We start from the raw sequence: 18860 nt of genomic DNA, 5'->3' as shown, positions 1-18860 counted from the left end.
AGATATGAGCACCTTGTGTTTTAGGAGTCGAGCTTCAATAACAGATTTTGTATCATCTGTTACTTATTGTGTATCTGTCATCGATTAGACTCATTGGTTTGGGACCTTTTACTTGGGAGTTGTTTCCCTTTCTTTCTGCTTCAATCCACTTTCCTTTTTCTTTAATGTTGTATCTTTATTATTTAGGGCCAAACAAAGCCTGGTACGTTGCAGCTTCTCATGGAGACCTCTGGAGAAGACAATAACCCCAGCGGCAGAGCAATGCCCTGGTCCCTGGCACAGCTGCAGAAGGTCGAGCCGCGGGTGGCCCGCAGACGCCTGTCCCAGGCCCGCCACCGAGCCACCCTGGCAGGGCTCTTCAACAGCCTCAGGAAAACCGTTTACTCCCACTCTGATCTCACAGCCTCAAAGGTACGGGGACCTTAGGATAGGGAGGAAAAGGTCCCACGCATGGAGGGACTATGGAGCCGAGATGGGGACTGGCCTGGAGCTCCTGCCCCCGAGGGCTGCGGCCTGGGTGGGTCAGCGGTCAGCTGCGGACCCCTCATGGCACTCTGTCTGCTGCTGCGTGTGGGTAAAGCCTGAGAGCCGGGCCTTACCTACCTGCTGCAGACAAGCCTGGCCTTGGAGGGGAAGTGACGGCCCGAGAGGCCCGGTGAGCCAGTGACTGCAATGCCCATCCCTCTCACGGGCAGTGGTGAGCCTCTAGCAGCTGCCCAGACCCTATGTCCTCAGCCCAAGCACACACACGTACCCCAAAGCACACCCCCCAGTACACGCCCGTGTGTGCCTCTCAGTTTTCATGCATCAACCAGGTCTTTCCCTAGGCGACAGGGCTCTCCAGGTAGGCATTTATCTTTTCCTGATCTTAATTTTGCCTTTCTCCATATGCAGCTTTCTCATTGCTGATCAGTGCCTCTGGTGGAGCACAGAAGGTTCGGGTGGGTTTGGGTGGTGGTGGGAGAATGGAGTGGGTATCACTGCAGGAAGCATTTAGGAGGTCTCCGACAGGGGAGAGGTCCCCGACAGCCTCAAGTCCCTCCACCCTCTTTTAAAAGAGGAGGGAACTGGAGTCCAGACAGGACCTGTCAGCTGGTTGGTGGCAGATCCAGGGGGAGGCCTGGTTTCGGGCTCCAGACCTGGCCTTCTTTCCCCGTCCCTCTCTCTGGACCAGCCCGATGCCCTGCAACTGCTTCCAGACAATGGGTTTCCCTCTGGGCTGGTGCTTTCAGCAGAGCTGCACTTATGGAGAGGGACCATTTGACGGGTGGGAGCATCCTGCCCCCAGAGCGGGCACCGGAGCCTTGCTGAGGGCAGGCACACAGAAGAGCCCCTCAGTGGGCACAGGGCCAGGGCCTCTGGAAATTACAGGAAGGCGCCCAGAGCGTCCTTGTGCAGGGCTCCAACTGGGGCTGGAAGAATATCCACAGAGGTCCCACGTGCTCCTCTGGAAGGCTCTGGGTTGTAGCGGGAGAGGTATGGGGAGGGCTACTCCCTGGCTGAGCCAGGCGCAGGGGCTCGGGACTCAGGTGAGGGTGGGGAGAGAGAGTCCACATCTGGGCCTCTCAGCAAAGAGCTTGTCCAGCACAGCTCTGCTCTGTGTCCCCTGGGTGATGAAAACCCCAAAGTCCCTGTCATCGGCCAGTGAAGAAGTTTGCACAGCCTGCAGCACAGCTGAAGAAAGAACAGGTACTCAGGGCTGGCAGTAAGGAGTGGAAGTGAATCTAGAGGAAAACCCTTTGCAGCCCCTAAAACTCACACCTCACGACGTGGTGGTTGAGAGCCTGGATGTTAACGGGCCTTGGTGCACGTGAGGCAGGTTACCCGCTAAGCTTCAGTTAACACACCTGTTAAACAGGGACAACAGTCATGGCTTCCTGAGGCCTGCTGTGGAGTTCTGCAATATAGTAGCAGCATGGTCGTATGTGGTTTAGAACGTTAGTATCACTTAGGAGTATCACTTAGTATCACTGAGGCTCCAGAAAGTTAGACAGTTTGCCTGGAATGGCACAGCCAGAGGGCGGTCTGGAGATCAGATGTTTTCTGTCCTCTCCTTCTTTCTCTTTCGTGCTGGAGGGACAACCCTGAATTTTGCATTTGTGATGTCCATGGAGAAAGGATTTGTTCTACGAGAGTGAGCTGCACGTATGCGTGGTAGCGAGGTGTTCCTAGTTGTCTGTGGCTGCCAAAACAAAATACCACACACCAGGTGGCTTAAAACAACAGAAAAGTATTGTCTCAGAGGTCTGGCCTCTAGAAGTCCAAAATCAAGGTGTCCACAGGGCCGTGCTCCCTCTGACGGTTCTAGGGGAGAAGACTTCCTTGCCTCTTCTGGCTTCTGGCATTTGCTGGCAATCCTTGGTGTTCCCTGGCTTACAGAGCCATCACTCCAGTTACATGGCCATCTTCTCCCTGTGTCTTCATATTGTCTTCCCTGTGTGTGTGTCTGTCTCTGCATTCAAATTTCCCCTTTTTATAAGGACACCGGTCATACTGGATTAGGGCCCACCCTAATGATGTCTTTTTAACTTGATTACCTGTAGAAAGCCCCTATTTCCAAATAAGGTCACACTCACAAGTCTGGGGGTTAGGACCTCAACATATCTTTTTTAGGGGAACACAATTCAACCCAGACAAAGGTCCTAAGAAAATCAGCCTGCCAAAACCATTCTAGAAACAGAATTTCAATGAATTGCACACGGCTTACCTAGCTCTGTGCTGGTCCAGTTGACGTAGTGAGACTGCAAGGTGAGCGTGGGGTGGCCCGGCTGTGCGGACACAGGTGACCAGCCTGGACCAGAGGACTAGAAAGTCCTCGCCTCACCCTGAGAACAAGCCTGAGGTTCACGCCACCTGTCAGCCCCTAGTGTCCGAAGAGGGGACAGAGTCCTTGCTGACCCAACGGTATAATCCTGAAGCCGGGGTGGGACAGGGGCAGCAGATAGTGTAAAACAGCAGGTGGCCCCTGCTCTAAAGGAGATCCTGTGTCCACTGTGTTCTCCTGTTGCTGTCTTTTGGGTCTTCAGAGCGCTGTGCTTTGAGGTTCCTCAAGTCTTCTTGTGCACCAGCCAGGGCAGCAGGAGTCTACAATGGCAGCCCCTGGGCTGTGGGCCCCTGGCTGCTGCAGCGTCCTCTCCCACCGCCTCCCCATTTCCTTTCTTTCCGCAGCTCCCTGAGCGAGGCCTGTGTCCCCCAGCACTTCAGAGTCCATGCATACTCTGGGGCTCAGCTGAGCTCAGCTGCCCAGAAGCCCGGCTCCATCGAGCCCTCCAGTTAGATGGGTTCCTCCTCCCGCTGCCGTGCGTTCCCACAGCGCTTTGCGGTGCTTACTGAATTCTAGAGCGTGTTACACGCAGTTGTTACGTGTTTTGTGCGTTGAGTGGTTGTTTCCATGCTCATCTTCCCTGTTAGAATGTCAGCGGCCTGAAAGCAGGGCTGTCTTGTTTACTCTGTGTCCCCGGGCTAAGCACACAGCTTTGCCCTCATACATTCCGGATGAAGGTGTGGGACTCCTGACAGGCATCGGGTGTCTGCATAATAAACAACATTTAGCATTTCTCATTTTTGAATAATCTTGCAGTTACCATTTTGACTGTAGTAATATTACATACAGTACAAAAGGAAAGAAGGGAGGGAGGGAGGGAGGCAGAAATGCTTGTGATTCTACTCTTGCAGAATAGGAAATTCACAGTTCAAGTTGACAGAGCACTTGATAAATGTTTAGATCAACTAGAGTGTACGCATTTAGCAAACAAACAATATTAGCACGTTTAATGTTAACCTGCTGGTCGCACACTGGGACAAGCGAGCAGAAGTTAATTGGCCTTCGTGCCACCTGGAGCTCTAACCATCAGGCCACCTGTGCCGTCACCATCCACGCCGACTTCACGTAGCGTATATAGTAGTGTGCAACCCTAGTTGTCTGCCGAGCTCACGCTGACTTCATGTAGCGTATATAGTAGTGTGCAACCCTAGTTGTCTGCCGAGCTCACGCCGACTTCATGTAGTGTATATAGCAGTGTGCAACCCTAGTTGTCTGCTGAGCTCAGCTTAATTGTTTCCAAATACTTTGATATTTCTGTGAGAACCATTTCCAGAATACAAAGTAAATGTCATGCCTTCTGTGGATCAGAACAAACTTCCTACCTTTTCTGTCGACAGCGTCAAGGACTGGGGCTTTGCCCCCGAGGGAGGGTGGCCTCAGGCCAGGAAAGGGGCTCCTGTGTCCGCAAAACCTTCTCTGTGGTGGGAGCCTGGCTTTTCCGCACTGTCTGTCTCTGTCCTCAGTGGCAGGTTTTGAATAAGGCGAAGAATCGTATTCAGGAGCTGGAACAAACCTTGGATACTCTGCTGAAGCTGAAAGGTAAGAGATCCCTACCTGCCACTCCTCTACCTCCCAGGGAAGGGCTGGCTTGTTTTTCTATTGAAAACAAGGAGATTGGGTTAAGCCAAGTGAACATATATTTATTGAGAGCCTACTGTGTGTCAGGCACTGCACCTGGGCCAGGGGTACGGTGAGATCCATGCCCCTGTCCTCAGGGAGCTTAGCGTCTGGCAGGACAGACAGACGTCAGCGGGCTGTGTGAGCATGATGAGCTCCTTCCTAGGTGCTGTTGAAGGGTGCCTGACCTCCTCAGGTCAGAGAGGCCAGAGGAGTGGACTGGGGCCTGTCCAACTCAAAAGCAAAGGGCAGAAGCTGTCTCCCTTCCTTGCACTCAGGCTGGGAGACATGGCTGGCTGGGAATTTGGGTTTCATAAGCTAGTGAAAGCCGAATTCTGAAAGGGATACTTTCCACGTCTTGACTGAGAAAGTCCAGTTCAAGAAACTCTTCCCCTGTTCTAGTGCTCTCCCCGCACACCTAAAAGGAGACGTGAAACTGGGCTCTTGACTCCCTAACACTGAACCTGGGTGGGCTCAGCGACCACCCATGGTCCACCCAGGCCAGAAAGGCAGGAGAGACTGGACAAAGTCCCAACTATCATGTGTGACCCTTGACTTCAACTTCCCTCATAGAATCCTTCAACCTGGAGGATGGGAATGTAAACAGCTTAGAGGAGGTCAAGGAAGAATATGCCAGCATGCACTCTAGAAATCCCAGGTAAGACACCCAAGCATCAGGAGACCTAGAATCTGCTGTTCTACTGCCACAGTGCTGCTACAGCTCCACAGCCCACCTTTCCCCTCCAGAACACAGAACCGAGGAAGAGGTGCCGAGCCTTGTGCTGGAGAGATTTCTTTTCTATTTTATTCGAATCACACGCATTGGATTTTTTCCCGCTTATGAAAATCCTACTTATTAACAGAAAATGTCAAAAAGACAGAAATGCCCAAAAAAGAAAATTAAAATACATATTATCTCACCACTAAAAGAAAATCAATGTTAATCTTAAAGAATATCCTAGTTTTTTTCATTTTGCACATTATTTTGTAGAGAAATGAGATCATAGTGTTCATATCGTGTTATAGCTTTTAAAGAAACTCACCTAATGGCTTTATTGAGGATATATATGAAAATAATGAAAATCCAAATCTCTGCCTACTTTCCAAGCTTCATAGGAACCTAAGAAAAACCAAACTGAACTTCAGAGAGGAAAGGAAAAGTAGTACACTCAGGTGTCACAGATGCTGAAAGGGGAACCTCCTTTATAATGTCACAGTCAGACAAGAGAGGCTGATTCGAACAATGTCTTTCTCGTACTTTTATGATCTCATTTTGAACATTTAACTCTCGCACTTTTTGATGTGTACTTTGTAGACTTAGTCTTTGCTGTGCTCTCAAAGGATGACCCAGGCCCTGTACCACCATCCTGCACAGCTGCTTCGAGAGCGGCCTGGACTTTAGGGACAACGGCTGGGCCCTCATCACCTCTGGTGGCCCCAGGGCGTGCCCAGCACAGTGTACATTCAGGCTGGCCTCTCAGGAGGCACAGGAGTACGTGTATAAACAATTTTACTCACTCTGAAAAGGGGACTGCGAACTACTTACTGTCAGAACCTCCTGAGAGCCTGCCGAGGTGAAGTGATGTTGTTTCCTCTTTTTTCGGTGGGGTTACTACTGATGAATTTTATTTTCTTCTCCGTGCTTTTCTGTATTTTCCCATTTTTTAAAACAATAAATGTGTATTATTATATCCTAAGGGAAATAATCAGGGGGAAATGATAGATTATCAAATTAAATTAAATTCACATTGTAGACAACATGAGAATACAGAAAAGTATTAGAAGGACACGATCACCTATAATCACACTCTGCACTGCTTTGGTCGTCGGGGGGCGGAAGCAAGAGTGGTGTGTGTGTGTGTGTGTGTGTGTGTGTGTGTGTGTGTGTGTGTGTGTGTGTGTGTGTGTGTGTGTGTTCAGTGTACATGGCAGGGTGTTTGTGGCCACGTTTTACAAATCAGACTAGCCCCACCTGGAAATCAACCTGGGAGATGATCTCTGAGGCAGATGTTAGCTACTGATCCCACCACATTTATTACATAAGCCATCCTCTCCTTCCTGATTTAACATACGACCACTATCACATACTAAAATCTTATTAATACTTGTATCACTTATCCACATGAGGATGACTAAATTTCTTTCAGAATCATATTAATTAGGGAGGATTTTTTCACTAGAATTATTATAAGCCTACAATAATTAAAACTGTGGTACCAGCAGAGGAATAGATTAATTACATTTTATAATTATTACATTTTAATAATATAATAAGTGTCTTTGTTCAGGATCATTTGTATTTCCTTTCCTGGGAGCTTCTTTTAACCTATTCTTTGCCCATTTTCCTGTTGGGTTGGCGGTCTTTTTCTTATTTAGTGGTAGAAGGGCTTTATGTATCATAAGAAATTAGCCCTCTTTCTAGTATATGGATTCCAAACAGTTGTACCTTGGTTGGTTGTTTTCCTATTTTGCTTTCAATGTTTCTGTCTTTTCTTTTGTCCATGCAAGCCTGAAGTCTACTCTGTCCATCTGTAATGGCACCTGATGTTGGGTGAATAGCAGGCTTCCTCCACTCTGAGATTAGAGAGGAGGCGGGCTTGAGACTTCTCCCATGTTTCCTTCTGGAACACTTGCTTTTTAACTCAATCTGATACCTGGGGGATTATTCCTATCAGTATAAAGAGATTCTGGGTACAAGTCCTGGTTTTCCAAATTATGTCATGTTGTTTCAGTCTCAAAACTGTCTTCTGAAGAGCAGAATTAAAAACCTTATGAAGCCCAACTTATTCATTGTTTTCTTTTCTAGATGGAGCTTTTAGTTTAAACCGAAGTATTTAACCATGGGTTTTTGTGCTATTGTAAATGGTACTTTTTAAAATTTCAATTTCCAATTATTCATTGCTAGTCTATAGAAATACTATTGGTTTTTGTATACTGACCTTATATTCTGCAACCTTGCTTCCTTAGTTCTGGTCACACAGTTGTAGATTCTTTGGGATCTTCTACATAGATAATCACATTGTCTGCAAATAAGGACAGTTTTATTTCTTCTTTCCAATCTGTACACCTTTTATTTCTTTGGTTCACCTTATTGGACAGGCTCTAATCTCCAGCACAATTTTGAATAGAAGTGGTAAGAGAGGACATCCTTGTCTTATTCCTGATCTTAGCAGAGAAACAGTCTTTTACTGTTAAATATGATGTTAGCTGTAGGTTTTTTGTAGATGCCTTTTATTAGGCTGAGGAAATTCCCTTCTAGTCCTAGTTTCATCATGAATGGATGTTGAATTTTGCCAATGCTTTTCTGCACCTATCGAGATGATCGTATAGGTTTTTTTTTCTTTAGTCTATATATGCTAAAACTGTGTCAAGAATTTCAGTCTTGATGTTCATGAGGGATTATCTTGTTTCCATTTCCTCCCCAGTCTGATATTAAATACAGTTCATCAGAAAGGTTCCGACAGCTGGCGCCCAATCGAGGCTGTCGGGAAGGAGGTTGAGGAGGAAGAAGAGGAGGAGGACGATGACGAGGAAGAGGAGGACGACGAGGCAGAGGAGGAGAAGGCAGAGGAGAAAAACGCGGAGCTCTTCAGCTCCTCAGTCACCTTGCTGCCAGACCTCTTGGAATTTGAACGGTGTGAAGAGCTGGGCCCCTGTGGGGAGGGGGACAGGTGCTCCACCTGGGGTGTCCTGCAGGCCCCGAGTCATGGAAGCTCCAGGATTTCCACGTGGCGGGGGCTCAGGGATGAGGTTGTTAGAGGAGCCAGAGAAATAGTCCTGCAGCCACATCTGCATAGCACGTGAACTGTGTTTCCTTAGACTGATTTTATTTGGGGTGACTTTGGGGGGCCTGTGGGTGAGATATGAGAGCTAAAGCCACCCCCACTGCTGCACACACACCACAGGTCTGCTTCAGCAGCCTTACTAATTAATCTTGGAGTAAGAAAGGCAGGGGATGGATGGCTCAGATTCCCCTTGTCCCTCACCGCTCCTCCACAAACCTGAGGCCCTCCGCATCCACGTGGGAGGGGCGGGCCCAGTAGAAGGAGGCTCGCTCCACAGCTTCCAAATTAAAGCGAGGTCATATCATATCTGCACACGTCTGGGCTCTAAACTTGAAGCAGTTTTCCCCTGGGGGGAGAGCTGAGCCTGCCCTGCCTCCCGTCCTCTCTTTTGTCCGGCAGAGAGCTTCACAGGGGGCGCTGGGAGGACTTGGGGAGGGACCCCCCAAAGCACAAAGCTAAGTCGCCTATGGCCCCCCAGATAGCTTCTACTCTGCAAGTGGCAGGGCAGGCCGCGGCCAGTGAGGCTGAGTCCCTGGTGAAGCACAGCGCGGGCAAGACCTGTGTGCTGTGCTCGCTTCCCCTCTCCCCGCCACCACGGGATCCCGAGGAGCCGGCTTGGGCGGGACCCCGGGCCACCGGCTTCAGGTCCGGGAGTTGCTGACCTTTCTGTTGCAGGTACCTCAACTTTTACAAGCAGACGATGGACCTTCTGACCGAGAACGGGATCGTCTCCTCGCAGGAGGTGACCCTCCCCATCATGTCTGCGGCCATCTCCCATCTGTGGCAGACCCTCTCCGAGGAGAGGAAGGCCAGCCTCCAGCACGCCTGGGCGCAGAAGCACAGCGGCCTCCTGGGCTTCGCGGGGGCCTGTCAGGAGCCGGCCTGTGCCGAGGGCAGCGTGAAGGACAGCGGAGTGGAAAGCCAGGGGGCCAGCTGCTCGCTCTTCTCCACCCCTGAGGAGGTGAGCGGACCGACGGGTGGGGTGGAGGGTGGGCATCACCTTTGCCTGGAGATGCCAGGGAGCTGCCCGGGTCAGACAGTAACTTGGAGGTGCTGGCGTGCGCGGTAAGTTTCTGATTTTCCCGACATTATATACGCAACCACAGAACCACAGTTATTTTTCTTACGGAAAAGAAGGTTTAGAAGGTTGTATGCACTAGGATTCTTTCGGCTTCAAGTTACTCGCTGTTTAAGCCAAGAGGAAATGTACTCGGCACACCCAGGGAGGGCCCGAGGCAGGAGGACTTCCGCTTCGTCTCCCTGCGTCGTCGTCGCCGCCGACTCGGCTCTTCCCGTCTGCCTGCTCTGCCTCGTCTCAAGGCCGGCATCTCACCTTCCCTCCCCACCCCACTTCCCCCACCCCGTGTGGTGACTGTTCAATGGCAGCTGGTAGCAATCAAGTTGTTATTCCTTTTCTACACCAGGTAGGAGAAAAGATTCCCTGCCCCTCTTTCTTAAGGGTCAAGGAAGAACTTTCCCAGAAATTTGCACCATACCTCTCCTGCCCTCTCATTGGCCGGAATTGGCCAGATTGCCAGATTACTGAGCCAATGAGTAATCGAGATAGGATCAATCAGGCCCAATCCCTGAGAGCGGGTCAACTCCCACCCCAAAGAGCATTGCGGAACGCAGAGGAGGCAACCAGCCTCTGCTGTAAATGTGCTTCTCGGCGTTCAAGCAGCAAGAACAGCCATGGTGAGCCATGCAGAGCGTTGGGTGGCGTTAGGTTAGCGGTCAGCTCAGCGCTGAGCTCAAACTGGGCCCCTCAGCTGCTCTTCCAGCATTAGGACAGCCTCAGAAGCCTGCTGCCACCACCTGCGGCTGCATCTGCCCTCCCTTGTCTAACGGGGAGGGCAGTTCTTTGCTCTCCGCGCCTGTCTAGTGCTTTGCGGGACATTTAGCTTCCATGGACCCCACCCCTGCTTTGCCCTGACTTTCCAAATACTCCTCCGCGGGTGGTCCCTTGGAGGGGACGTCCAGTGTCTCTCTGGGGAGTCTTAGAGCCAGAGAACCTCCTCCAAGTGCCTCTGATGCTGGGGGCCAGCCCTGGAGGCCCCATTCTCTGGGAGGTTTCCCAGCCACCAGGGCCCAGGCCTGGAGAGCAGTGGTCACCTTGTCCAGTCTTTCCAGTTCACAGACAAGGCCTAGCATGTGGCAGGACTTGTCCAGGGCACATAGTTCCTGCTTCAAGCATTGTATCCTTCATCACAGAGTTTTTCAAGTCTCTGCCCTTTGGTCACCTGTTTATGCTCTGCCCTCCTTGATCTCCCCTGATGCTTCTCAAGTGGAGTTTAGTTAAAAGGCAGGTGCCTGGGGACTTCCCTGGTGGTCCAGAAGCTAAGACTCTGTGCTCCCAAGGCAGCGGGCCCGGGTTCTATCCCTGGTCAGGGAACTAGCTCCCACATGCCTCAACTAAAGATCCCAGGGTTTCCCTGGTGGCGCAGTGGTTGAGCATCCGCCTGCCGATGCAGGGGACACGGGTTCATGCCCCGGTCCGGGAAGATCCCACATGCCGCGGAGCGGCTGGGCCCGTGAGCCATGGCCGCTGAGCCTGCGCGTCCGGAGCCTGTGCTCCGGAACGGGAGAGGCCACAACAGTGAGAGGCCCGCGTACCGCTAAATAAATAAATAGATAGATAGATAGATAGATAGATAGATAGATAGATAGCATAGGCTTTAAAAAAAAAAACATCCCACATGCCTCAACTAAGACCCAAGGCAGCCAAATGAATAAATCTTTTAAAAAAAAAAGACAGGTGCCTGGCTAGTACCCCAGACCCACTGAATCCGAGTCCCCAAGGGGGTGGCTCAGAATCTCATTTTGAACAAGCACCCCAGGTGACTGATGACCGCGGGTGTTAGTCAAGGGAATTCGCAGGGCAGGTGTGCCACAGTCAACCGCTACCACCCATGCCCCGTCCCCACCCCCCATTCGCCACTCCACTGGACTATGGTTTCTGATCTGACTATCCACGAAATGTTGGGTCCACCATGAGAGGATGTGAGCTCTCCTCCATAATGGCCAAAGCAGGGCCAGACAACCAGCCCCAAAAGACCTCAACCCAAGGCAAGCATCAGCCAGGATAGATGTCTTTGTAGCCTCAAAGTGCCTGGCCCTGGGGTCCCACAACAAAGAAGGCAAAAGAAAACGTATGTCAAATGCATGAAAATTCTGTCAAACTGTAAGCTGACTGCACACGTGTTTGCAGCACAAACCTTTCCTCAAGGAGGAGCAGACCCAAAGAGAAAACTTCAGAATCCAATGTCTCCAAATCACGGAAGCAGCTTGTCTGGGCTTTTTCAGGAAGGGCTAAGGGCTCACATTCTTCTGGTGTTGAGGGAAGCTGGCAGCAGAGTCTCTTAGCCATGCCCAGAGCAGGGCTCTGACTGCATTGCCATCCCCAGGCTTGGGCCAGCCCAGGGCTGAGTGACAAGGTGAGTGGAACAGATGACAGTTATGCCCAGGGTAGGTACAGAGCCAGTTACTCCTGCTGTGGCTTCTAAATTAGTTGCAGTGAAACCTCTGCAGCTCCTGGTCCACCTGAGAGGTTTTGCTGTGGAACAGTTGCGTTTGGGGCCAACCCCTGGACTCGGGATCACTTCTGAGAGGTGCGGCCCCGTAAGTGTGCTGGGTGCCCCAGAAGGACCTCAGAGCCTGGCCATGCTGCCCCCAAGAGCTGGCTTGGGAGAGGGGTTTGCACAGGTGAGGATGGTGTGTGGCCTGTGATTGTGATGGGCTGATGGATTTGAGGGAAGGAATTTAAGTCCTGCGTCCCTGCCTCAGGCCTGCTGGGAAGGAACACGGAGACAATGGGCTTCTGTGCTGATGGACACAGGAGCCCAGGCCTTTCAGTGACCCCTTCCCAAATCCTCTTTGAGGTGACCAAAGGGGTATCAAAAAGAAGGACACCAGAAAATGTCCAGAAAGCCAGGAGTACAATTCACAATTCCAGAGTCCCAGGGAATTCAGTTCCGGGAAAGTGAATTGTAAGAAGACATGAAGTGGGGAACTTCCCTGGCAGTCCAGTGGTTAAGACTTCGCCTTCCAATGCAGTGGGTCGGATTCAATCCCTGGTTGGGGAACTAAGATCCCACATGCCCTGCCACCAAAAAACCAAAACATAAAACAGAAGCAATATTGTAACAAATTCAATAAAGACTTTAAAAATGATCCACATCAAAAAAAAAAAAGCTTTAAAAAAAAAAAGACACGAAGGGCAGACAGAAGGCCCCCAGACAAAGAGCAATGTGTCCCCAGGTAAGAGGGGAGGAGACCCTGGGGAACCTGCTAGAACCTGCCAACTAGGATCAGAGAATGCCCTCTTGACTCCCATATAGAAGGGGTAAAAAGCACAGCTAGTTAAAATTTTCATATAAGAGTGTCCATGCAATACTTGGGACATTTGTATGCCAAAAAATTATTCATTCTTTATGTAAAATTCAAATTTAACCAAGCATATCCTGTATATTTACTAAATCCTGCAATGCTAAGTGTATATCATGTTCCCATGGAATATTTAATATTTGTCAACAAATTTTTAAAAAGCAGAACTGAGAACTTTCTAAATAGCAAGATTCCAAAATAGGAAATATATGCTATAATATGCCCTGGGAAATGACTGGAGGAAACAGATCAGTATGTCAACAATGGACATCTCTGGGTGGGACTGTTTCTCAGTGATTTTAACTTTGTTTCTATTTTCCATTTCCAAGATGAACCTGTGTTTCTTTTACAAAGCACATAGTATTCAATAATAGCTAGCATATTTGAGCCATTATTCTGTGCCAGGTGCTGCCCATACATCATTTGATTCTTGCAGCATCCCTAGGGGTAGGTAGGCACTGTTGTGATTCCCTTTGGGATCTGGGAAATTAAGTCACAGCTTAGTGAGTGGCAGGGCTGGGAGTCGGCTTTCCTGCAGCTTAACCCCAGAGCCCCCTTAACCTCTGTCCAGCTGCCCTGGCATGAAACCGCTGGATTGTGGATCCTGGGCTCAGACAGTCTCTGCCCCTCGGGAGGAGTAGATGAGCCCTTTCCAGTGTAAACTGAGGCTCACCTCTGGCTGTTGCATCTCGCACCTGAGCTCCTGCTTTCTTTAAAAGGAGGAGACCATGGTCCCCGGTGCTTCCCCGTCTCTCAGCCACCTCTGGGGTTGGCAGTTTGTTCTGGGTGGGCAAGAACTTAATACTCACCCTCTGGAAAGGTCACCAAGCAGAGAGCCGGGGTTTGGGCCTCAGCTTTAACATGCACGCATTTGGGGCTGAGGGGTAGAGAGGCTTTCTACGCGTCTCTCCCCCAGCCGCCCAGAGCAAACGTCAAAGAGTAGGGGTATTTCTGACACATGAAGTTTTGTGCTTCCTTTCAGATCCTTTTTGAAGATGCCTTCGATGTGGCAAGTTTCCTGGACAAAAGTGAGGTTCCAAGTACATCTAGCTCCAGGTGAAGATGGGGGTGTGAGACTGTGTGTGTATATGAGTGTGTGTGTGTGCGTGGGCACCCCTGTCGGGGTGTCGGGCACCCCTGTCGGGCCTCTCCCCTGCAGCCTCTCAGAAGGGAGCATAGTTCAGTGGAAGTTCTTGGAAATCCACTTTTTTCTGTGATTCAAAGTAGGCCCTAGGATTGTGCCTAGGATTGTGCCTAGGATTGTGCCATTGCCCTGGGGATGATGTTGTCTGGGGCTTCTTCAGAGCTGACAGTTCTTCCATTGTGGCCCAGGGCTGAGACACACCAGGTTATCAACTCCAGGTGGCTTGTGCTGCACTGTTCCCTGGGGTGAGGTGGCCATGGGCAGGTTACAGCAGTCGGTCTGGTCCAGGAGGTGGGCGGGGGGCTCTGGGCCACAGAGAGCCGGGGCCAACGTGGTAACAGGCCCGGTGCCCTGGGCTCTGAGTCGCACAAGGGGAGAAGCTGCTTTTCATAGTGCTGATGGGAAGGATGTGGAAGGAGGGGAGGAGGGGATGGCTGATGCCCTGAAGTGAGAAGAGCATCTGGGGAAATGTTAAAACAAGAAGGAGCTTGTTTTAAAAAAAGAAAACAGGTGTGTTTTCTCAGAAAGTTTAGGATGGAAATTCCCTTGCTACTTTGAAAAGCTGTGCTCTTACAGCCTGAAGGCACAGGCCCTTTGCATAGCTGGCTAGAAAGAAGCAAGAAAATTTAGTTTTTCTGCCTTGGGAGTGAGGCTGACGTTCATGTCCTCGTGATCCCAAAGAACATGTCCATTCTCCCCGAGGCCTGTGGCTACGGCCTGGAGCCCTGGCCGCCTGCTGGCAGGTCAGGGGGCAGCATTTGCTCCTCTGCTCCCACCCCACCACCCCCAGCCCAGCCAGACTTGCCCAAGATCTCAAAGCGCTTTTCCCTGGTGACTCAGGCTCTTCCCAGCTGTGTGTGGAGTCTGATTTGGCTGAAACTGGCTGGAGACAGACGCTCCTGTTTCTGAGCTGGGCTTGGGCTGTGAAGACGATTTTGTTGAAAAGTGGCCAAAGTGTACTTGGAACTCCTCATTCTACTGATGGAACAAAAACCAACCAATTAAAAAAATTTTTTTCTATTTTCCCTAGAAAAGGCAGGGGTTGCTGCCAGGGGTTCCCACGCTGTGAGACCTCACTCCAGCAGGAAGTCAGCTGTCCAGGCCCGATTCACGGTCCTGTTGGCAGGCTTCTCCCCTTGTCCCAGGAAGCAGCAGGAAAGGAATCTGCAAAGCAGCCTGCCCTCTGCGCCAGGCCCATGTTCCGTGTTAGACCTCCTGAGCGGAGGCATCTCAAGGGGCTGATGTCGATCGTGCCCTGAGCCCCCCAAGCCTGGGCAACCACCGGTGGGAGCAGAACCGTATGGCGTTGCTGTACGAGCCTGACTCTGGGAGGAGAGGAAATCTCGCTCCTTGTTCCACAGGCCGCAGCTCAGAACACTAAACTAGGCGTGCGGGCCTGCCTCCCTGTAGTCTCACTTTCCCAGCAGGTTCCAGACATGATGTTGGAACTGGGGCCATGCAAACCTTCCATGGAGGGCTCGGCTGCGTGCTTCAAAGTGCTTGGCTCACACTGTAATCCAAATATTTTAGTGGGTACAAACAGAGGTAAAACGTTAGGATTTTAAAGGTTTGCTGTTTCTTCCTCCTTTCTGCTGTCAGTTCCGTGCTGGCTGTCTGCAACCCACAAAATCCCGAGGACAAGTTTCAGCTCTACCTGCAGATCGTCAATTTTTTTAAAGGCCTTTGCTGTGTTGACACTCAGTTCAAACAGGTAGGACGGAGCAGAGCACAGTGAGGCCTTGGCTCACCTCCCCTCGGAGGGCGGGAAGGGCTCTGGAGGGGAGACCCGGCTACAGCCCCCCCAGCTCACACCCCGGCGGGGGGATGTTCTTCCACGGGTGGTTGACTTCAGCCTAATGCATCCTGTGAAACGGAGGATGTCTGGGGAAATGGAGGGGAGAGACAGAGGGACGCTCTTCAGGGCAGACCTGAGTCTGGGGAGTCCCTTGATGCCGGGACCAGACCTCCGGGGCCTGGCCCTTCGCAGGCATTCCTACATGCTGTGTGACTCCTTGACGCCTTTCTAAGAGGCCGGACCGTTTCATCGTCTTTGGAGACCCCGGGGTAACATTTGCTGCCAGCTTTTGAAGGATATTAATTTCTGCTTCCAAAAAGCTGACTGTGCAGCCCATGGGGACATGCACTGTGGGGGGTCTTGGTTAGACGGTCCATTCCTGGAAGCTTCCACGGGGGTAGAGGGTTATGCCTGAGCTGCCAAGGGGACAGGCCCTTTCAGGTTCATAGCCATTGATCTTCTCACGAATTTAGCAAAACTATAGCTGTTCATTAAAAAAGGTAAGTGATAGGGATGAAAATGTCTCAAATAATTCGGACAGCTTTTCCATGGGGCCTCTTCCTGCTAACCCTTCACTTCCCTCTGCCAAGACCACTTTGAATCTCCACTTGGAGCCAGGGCCCTTCCCTGCGCTTTGCTCTCCACCTCCCAACCCTTGGCCACCGGCTCTGACCACTGTGTCCCTTTCTCTCGACACAGTGAAGTCAGTTCACTTTGCCAAGGCCTTGAGAATGGATCGATGGGACAGTCTTTGCTTTCCCTGCTTCCCTTCTCTACACATGGCAGGAAAGAAAGAACAGGCAGGGCTGGAGCACCCATGGAAAGCAGAGGTACTCAGACTTGAATCGCCTTGGGAGCTCACTGGAAATGCAGACTCCTGATGTCCCCACACCCAAGATTCCCATCCAGTGTTGCGAGATGCAGCCCCAGAAATCTGTATTTTGAACAGGCTGTTCAAGAGTGTCCTCGTGCGGGAGGCCTCAGGCTTTGGTAGATGGTTTGTAAAGAGGGCAACTGCATTCTCTTCCCCGTTTGTCCCCCGCTATCAGCTTCATGGGAGGTGGTTGGATGAAGCTTAATTAGTACCTGTACTGGTTTCCTAGGGCTGACGTTACAATTACCACAAACTTGGTGGCTTAAAACAAGAAAAATCTATTCGCTCGTAGCTCTGGAGGCCAGAAGGCCATATCAAGGTGTTGGCAGGGGTCACGCTCTCTCTGAAAGCTCTAGGGAAGAATTCCTCCTTGCCTCCTCCTAGCTCCTGGTGGCTCCCAGCAATCCTCGGCATCCCCTGACTTGTAGCTGCATCACTGCAGTCACTGCCCCCGTCTTCACATGGCCTTCTGCTGTGTATCTCTCCGTCCCTCTCATCTTGTAAGGACACCAGCCATTTGGGTTGAGGGCACACCCTAGATCCAGATGATTTCGGCTTGACATCCTTAACTCATCTTACATCTGCACAGACTCTATTTCCCAATAGGTTTCAGGAGGATATGAACTAGAGGGAACACTACTCAACACATTGCAGCACCCAATCCCAGCAAACACCTCTCACAGACTAGTGCTTTCACAAATCTGCAGCTTAAAAATGCCTCATCACCGTTTTCAGAGGCTTAAGGAAGTAGAACATTTGGAATGACATTCAAGCACTCTGTGTGATAGAGACTCCAGCGTGTGGTTCCCTCCCAGGACGCTTGGCCTCCGGGCAACCACTATGCTCCGACTCCCTCTTTTCTCAACCTTTGCCGCATCCTCACCCTGAACAATGGGTCTGGGTGACTTTCCTTCTACCAGCTCTTCCCCCTCTTGGATCCCCGGGCTCTCGTGCGCCCCTCCCCCAGCAGCAGAGCACAGCAGGTGGGGGCCGCTCTCCAGAGCTGGAGAGGCTTCATTTGCAGTCACCCCCAATCTGGCCGTCACCCTGGGGACCAGGTCCCATGTTCATAAGATGGTTGGCTGGATTAGGGGTGCTTCCCGGGGCCCAAGGGGATCAACCCCTAACCATCAGGGCTAACAAATTACAGGGCTGATTTTCTGCTGGGGTGCGGAGAGGTAGGAAGAACATAAACCCAGGAATGTACGGTTAGGGGAAGAGGTAATGGGGAGTCAGAGAGGTTGGCTGGGGTCATTGTTAAGGGACTGAGAAACCCTTGCTAAACAGACATAGCGCTGTTTCTTTTAAAAAATTATCTCCAAACAGCTAACCCATGAACATGGTTTAAAGTTCGAAAGTTACCAAAAGATATACAAAGAAAACGTAAGTCTTTCGCCTACCACTGTCCCTTGCTTACTATCGCATTCCCTTCCCTGAAGGCAATTACCATGCCCAGTTTCTGTACAGCCATCCAAAGGTATTCTCCAGATATTTATGTAATCTTTCAAACACAAATGGTAGCCTACTATACACATTGCTCTGTACCTTGCCCTTTTAAAATAGTTTATCCTACGGATAGAGAGGGATCTCATTCCTTTTTTTTTTTTTTGAAATAGCTGGTGGGTGCATAATGGTGTAATTCACCATCCTCTGTGGAGGGCATTTGGATAAAGCTTTAAAACTGCCCCCGTCTCTCTTATGGCATCCCAGAAATCTCCAGGAGAGGAAAGAAGTCAGTTCTGTTGAATCCAGGAGAAGCCATTCTGGAGATCACAGAGTATTGAGTGGAGTGAAATAGAAATGGACTCCCTGCCCCCCATTGCTTTTAACTTCCTGGCTGGAAGCTGGAGAAGAAGATACCACTGAAGAGACATGGGGGAGAGACAGAGGGAGCGGGCACGTCTGAGATGATGGGGCCTTCTCCTCTGCCTGAGGCCCAGAGTCCTTAAATAAAGTTGAATCCTCTTCTACTTGTGTTTTGCAGGAACCAGACCTTTCCTTCGACGATGAGACGGTAATGTTGAGGTGCACGGAGACGTTTGACGATGAAGATCTGTGATGCAGTGGGAGCAGGAAGGGTGAAGGAGGGCGAGCAGTCTCCAAGTTTGAATGCTCACAGCCCAGGTTGCCCCTGCCTCAGCCTTGCAGGCCGTTTTGGAGTGGGCTGTCCTGAAAGCATTTTGATGGTTGTAGTTTCTGATTATTATAAAGTATTGAAGAGGAGTGTGGCCCCGTGTCAGTCTTTCAGGGTTGTTTGGTATGAGGTGCTGGCCTGCTGCAGGGCACACACCTGCTCCCACTGTGCTCCTATTCAGGGGGTACCGGATGCACCCAAGGCCCAGGCCACGAGCCTTTTAAGAACAGGACAGGCAGGATCTGTCCCATGACACCGGGTACGTGCAGCACACCTGGGTTCAGGGCATTGTTTTGATGGGTTC

At 50.8% G+C, this 18860-nt stretch overlaps 1 protein-coding gene across 2 annotated transcripts; it reads left to right on the top strand.

Moving 5' to 3' along the window:
* Nucleotides 1-192: 192 nt before the first annotated feature.
* Nucleotides 193-18637, top strand: STRA8 (stimulated by retinoic acid 8). Of its 2 annotated transcripts, XM_060155961.1 has the most exons (10): nt 214-411; nt 4288-4363; nt 5015-5099; nt 7707-7723; nt 8518-8521; nt 8756-8761; nt 8902-9187; nt 13592-13665; nt 15353-15464; nt 18407-18637. In XM_060155961.1, exons 1-10 carry the CDS (start codon nt 220-222, stop codon nt 18479-18481), a joined length of 927 nt encoding a protein of 308 aa, XP_060011944.1. In that variant the 5' UTR covers nt 214-219; the 3' UTR covers nt 18482-18637. The 2 variants fall into 2 exon arrangements, with proteins under 2 accessions (XP_060011942.1, XP_060011944.1); XM_060155959.1 differs by lacking the exons at nt 7707-7723; nt 8518-8521; nt 8756-8761 and adding an exon at nt 7867-8076 and having other exon boundaries at nt 193-411.
* Nucleotides 18638-18860: the final 223 nt, after the last annotated feature.

The sequence above is a fragment of the Lagenorhynchus albirostris genome, chromosome 8 (assembly GCF_949774975.1).
Source record: "Lagenorhynchus albirostris chromosome 8, mLagAlb1.1, whole genome shotgun sequence".
In the NCBI taxonomy this organism is placed as follows: domain Eukaryota; kingdom Metazoa; phylum Chordata; class Mammalia; order Artiodactyla; family Delphinidae; genus Lagenorhynchus; species Lagenorhynchus albirostris.
Note: the sequence above shows the minus strand (reverse complement) of the source record. Positions and strands in the feature narration are given on the sequence as shown.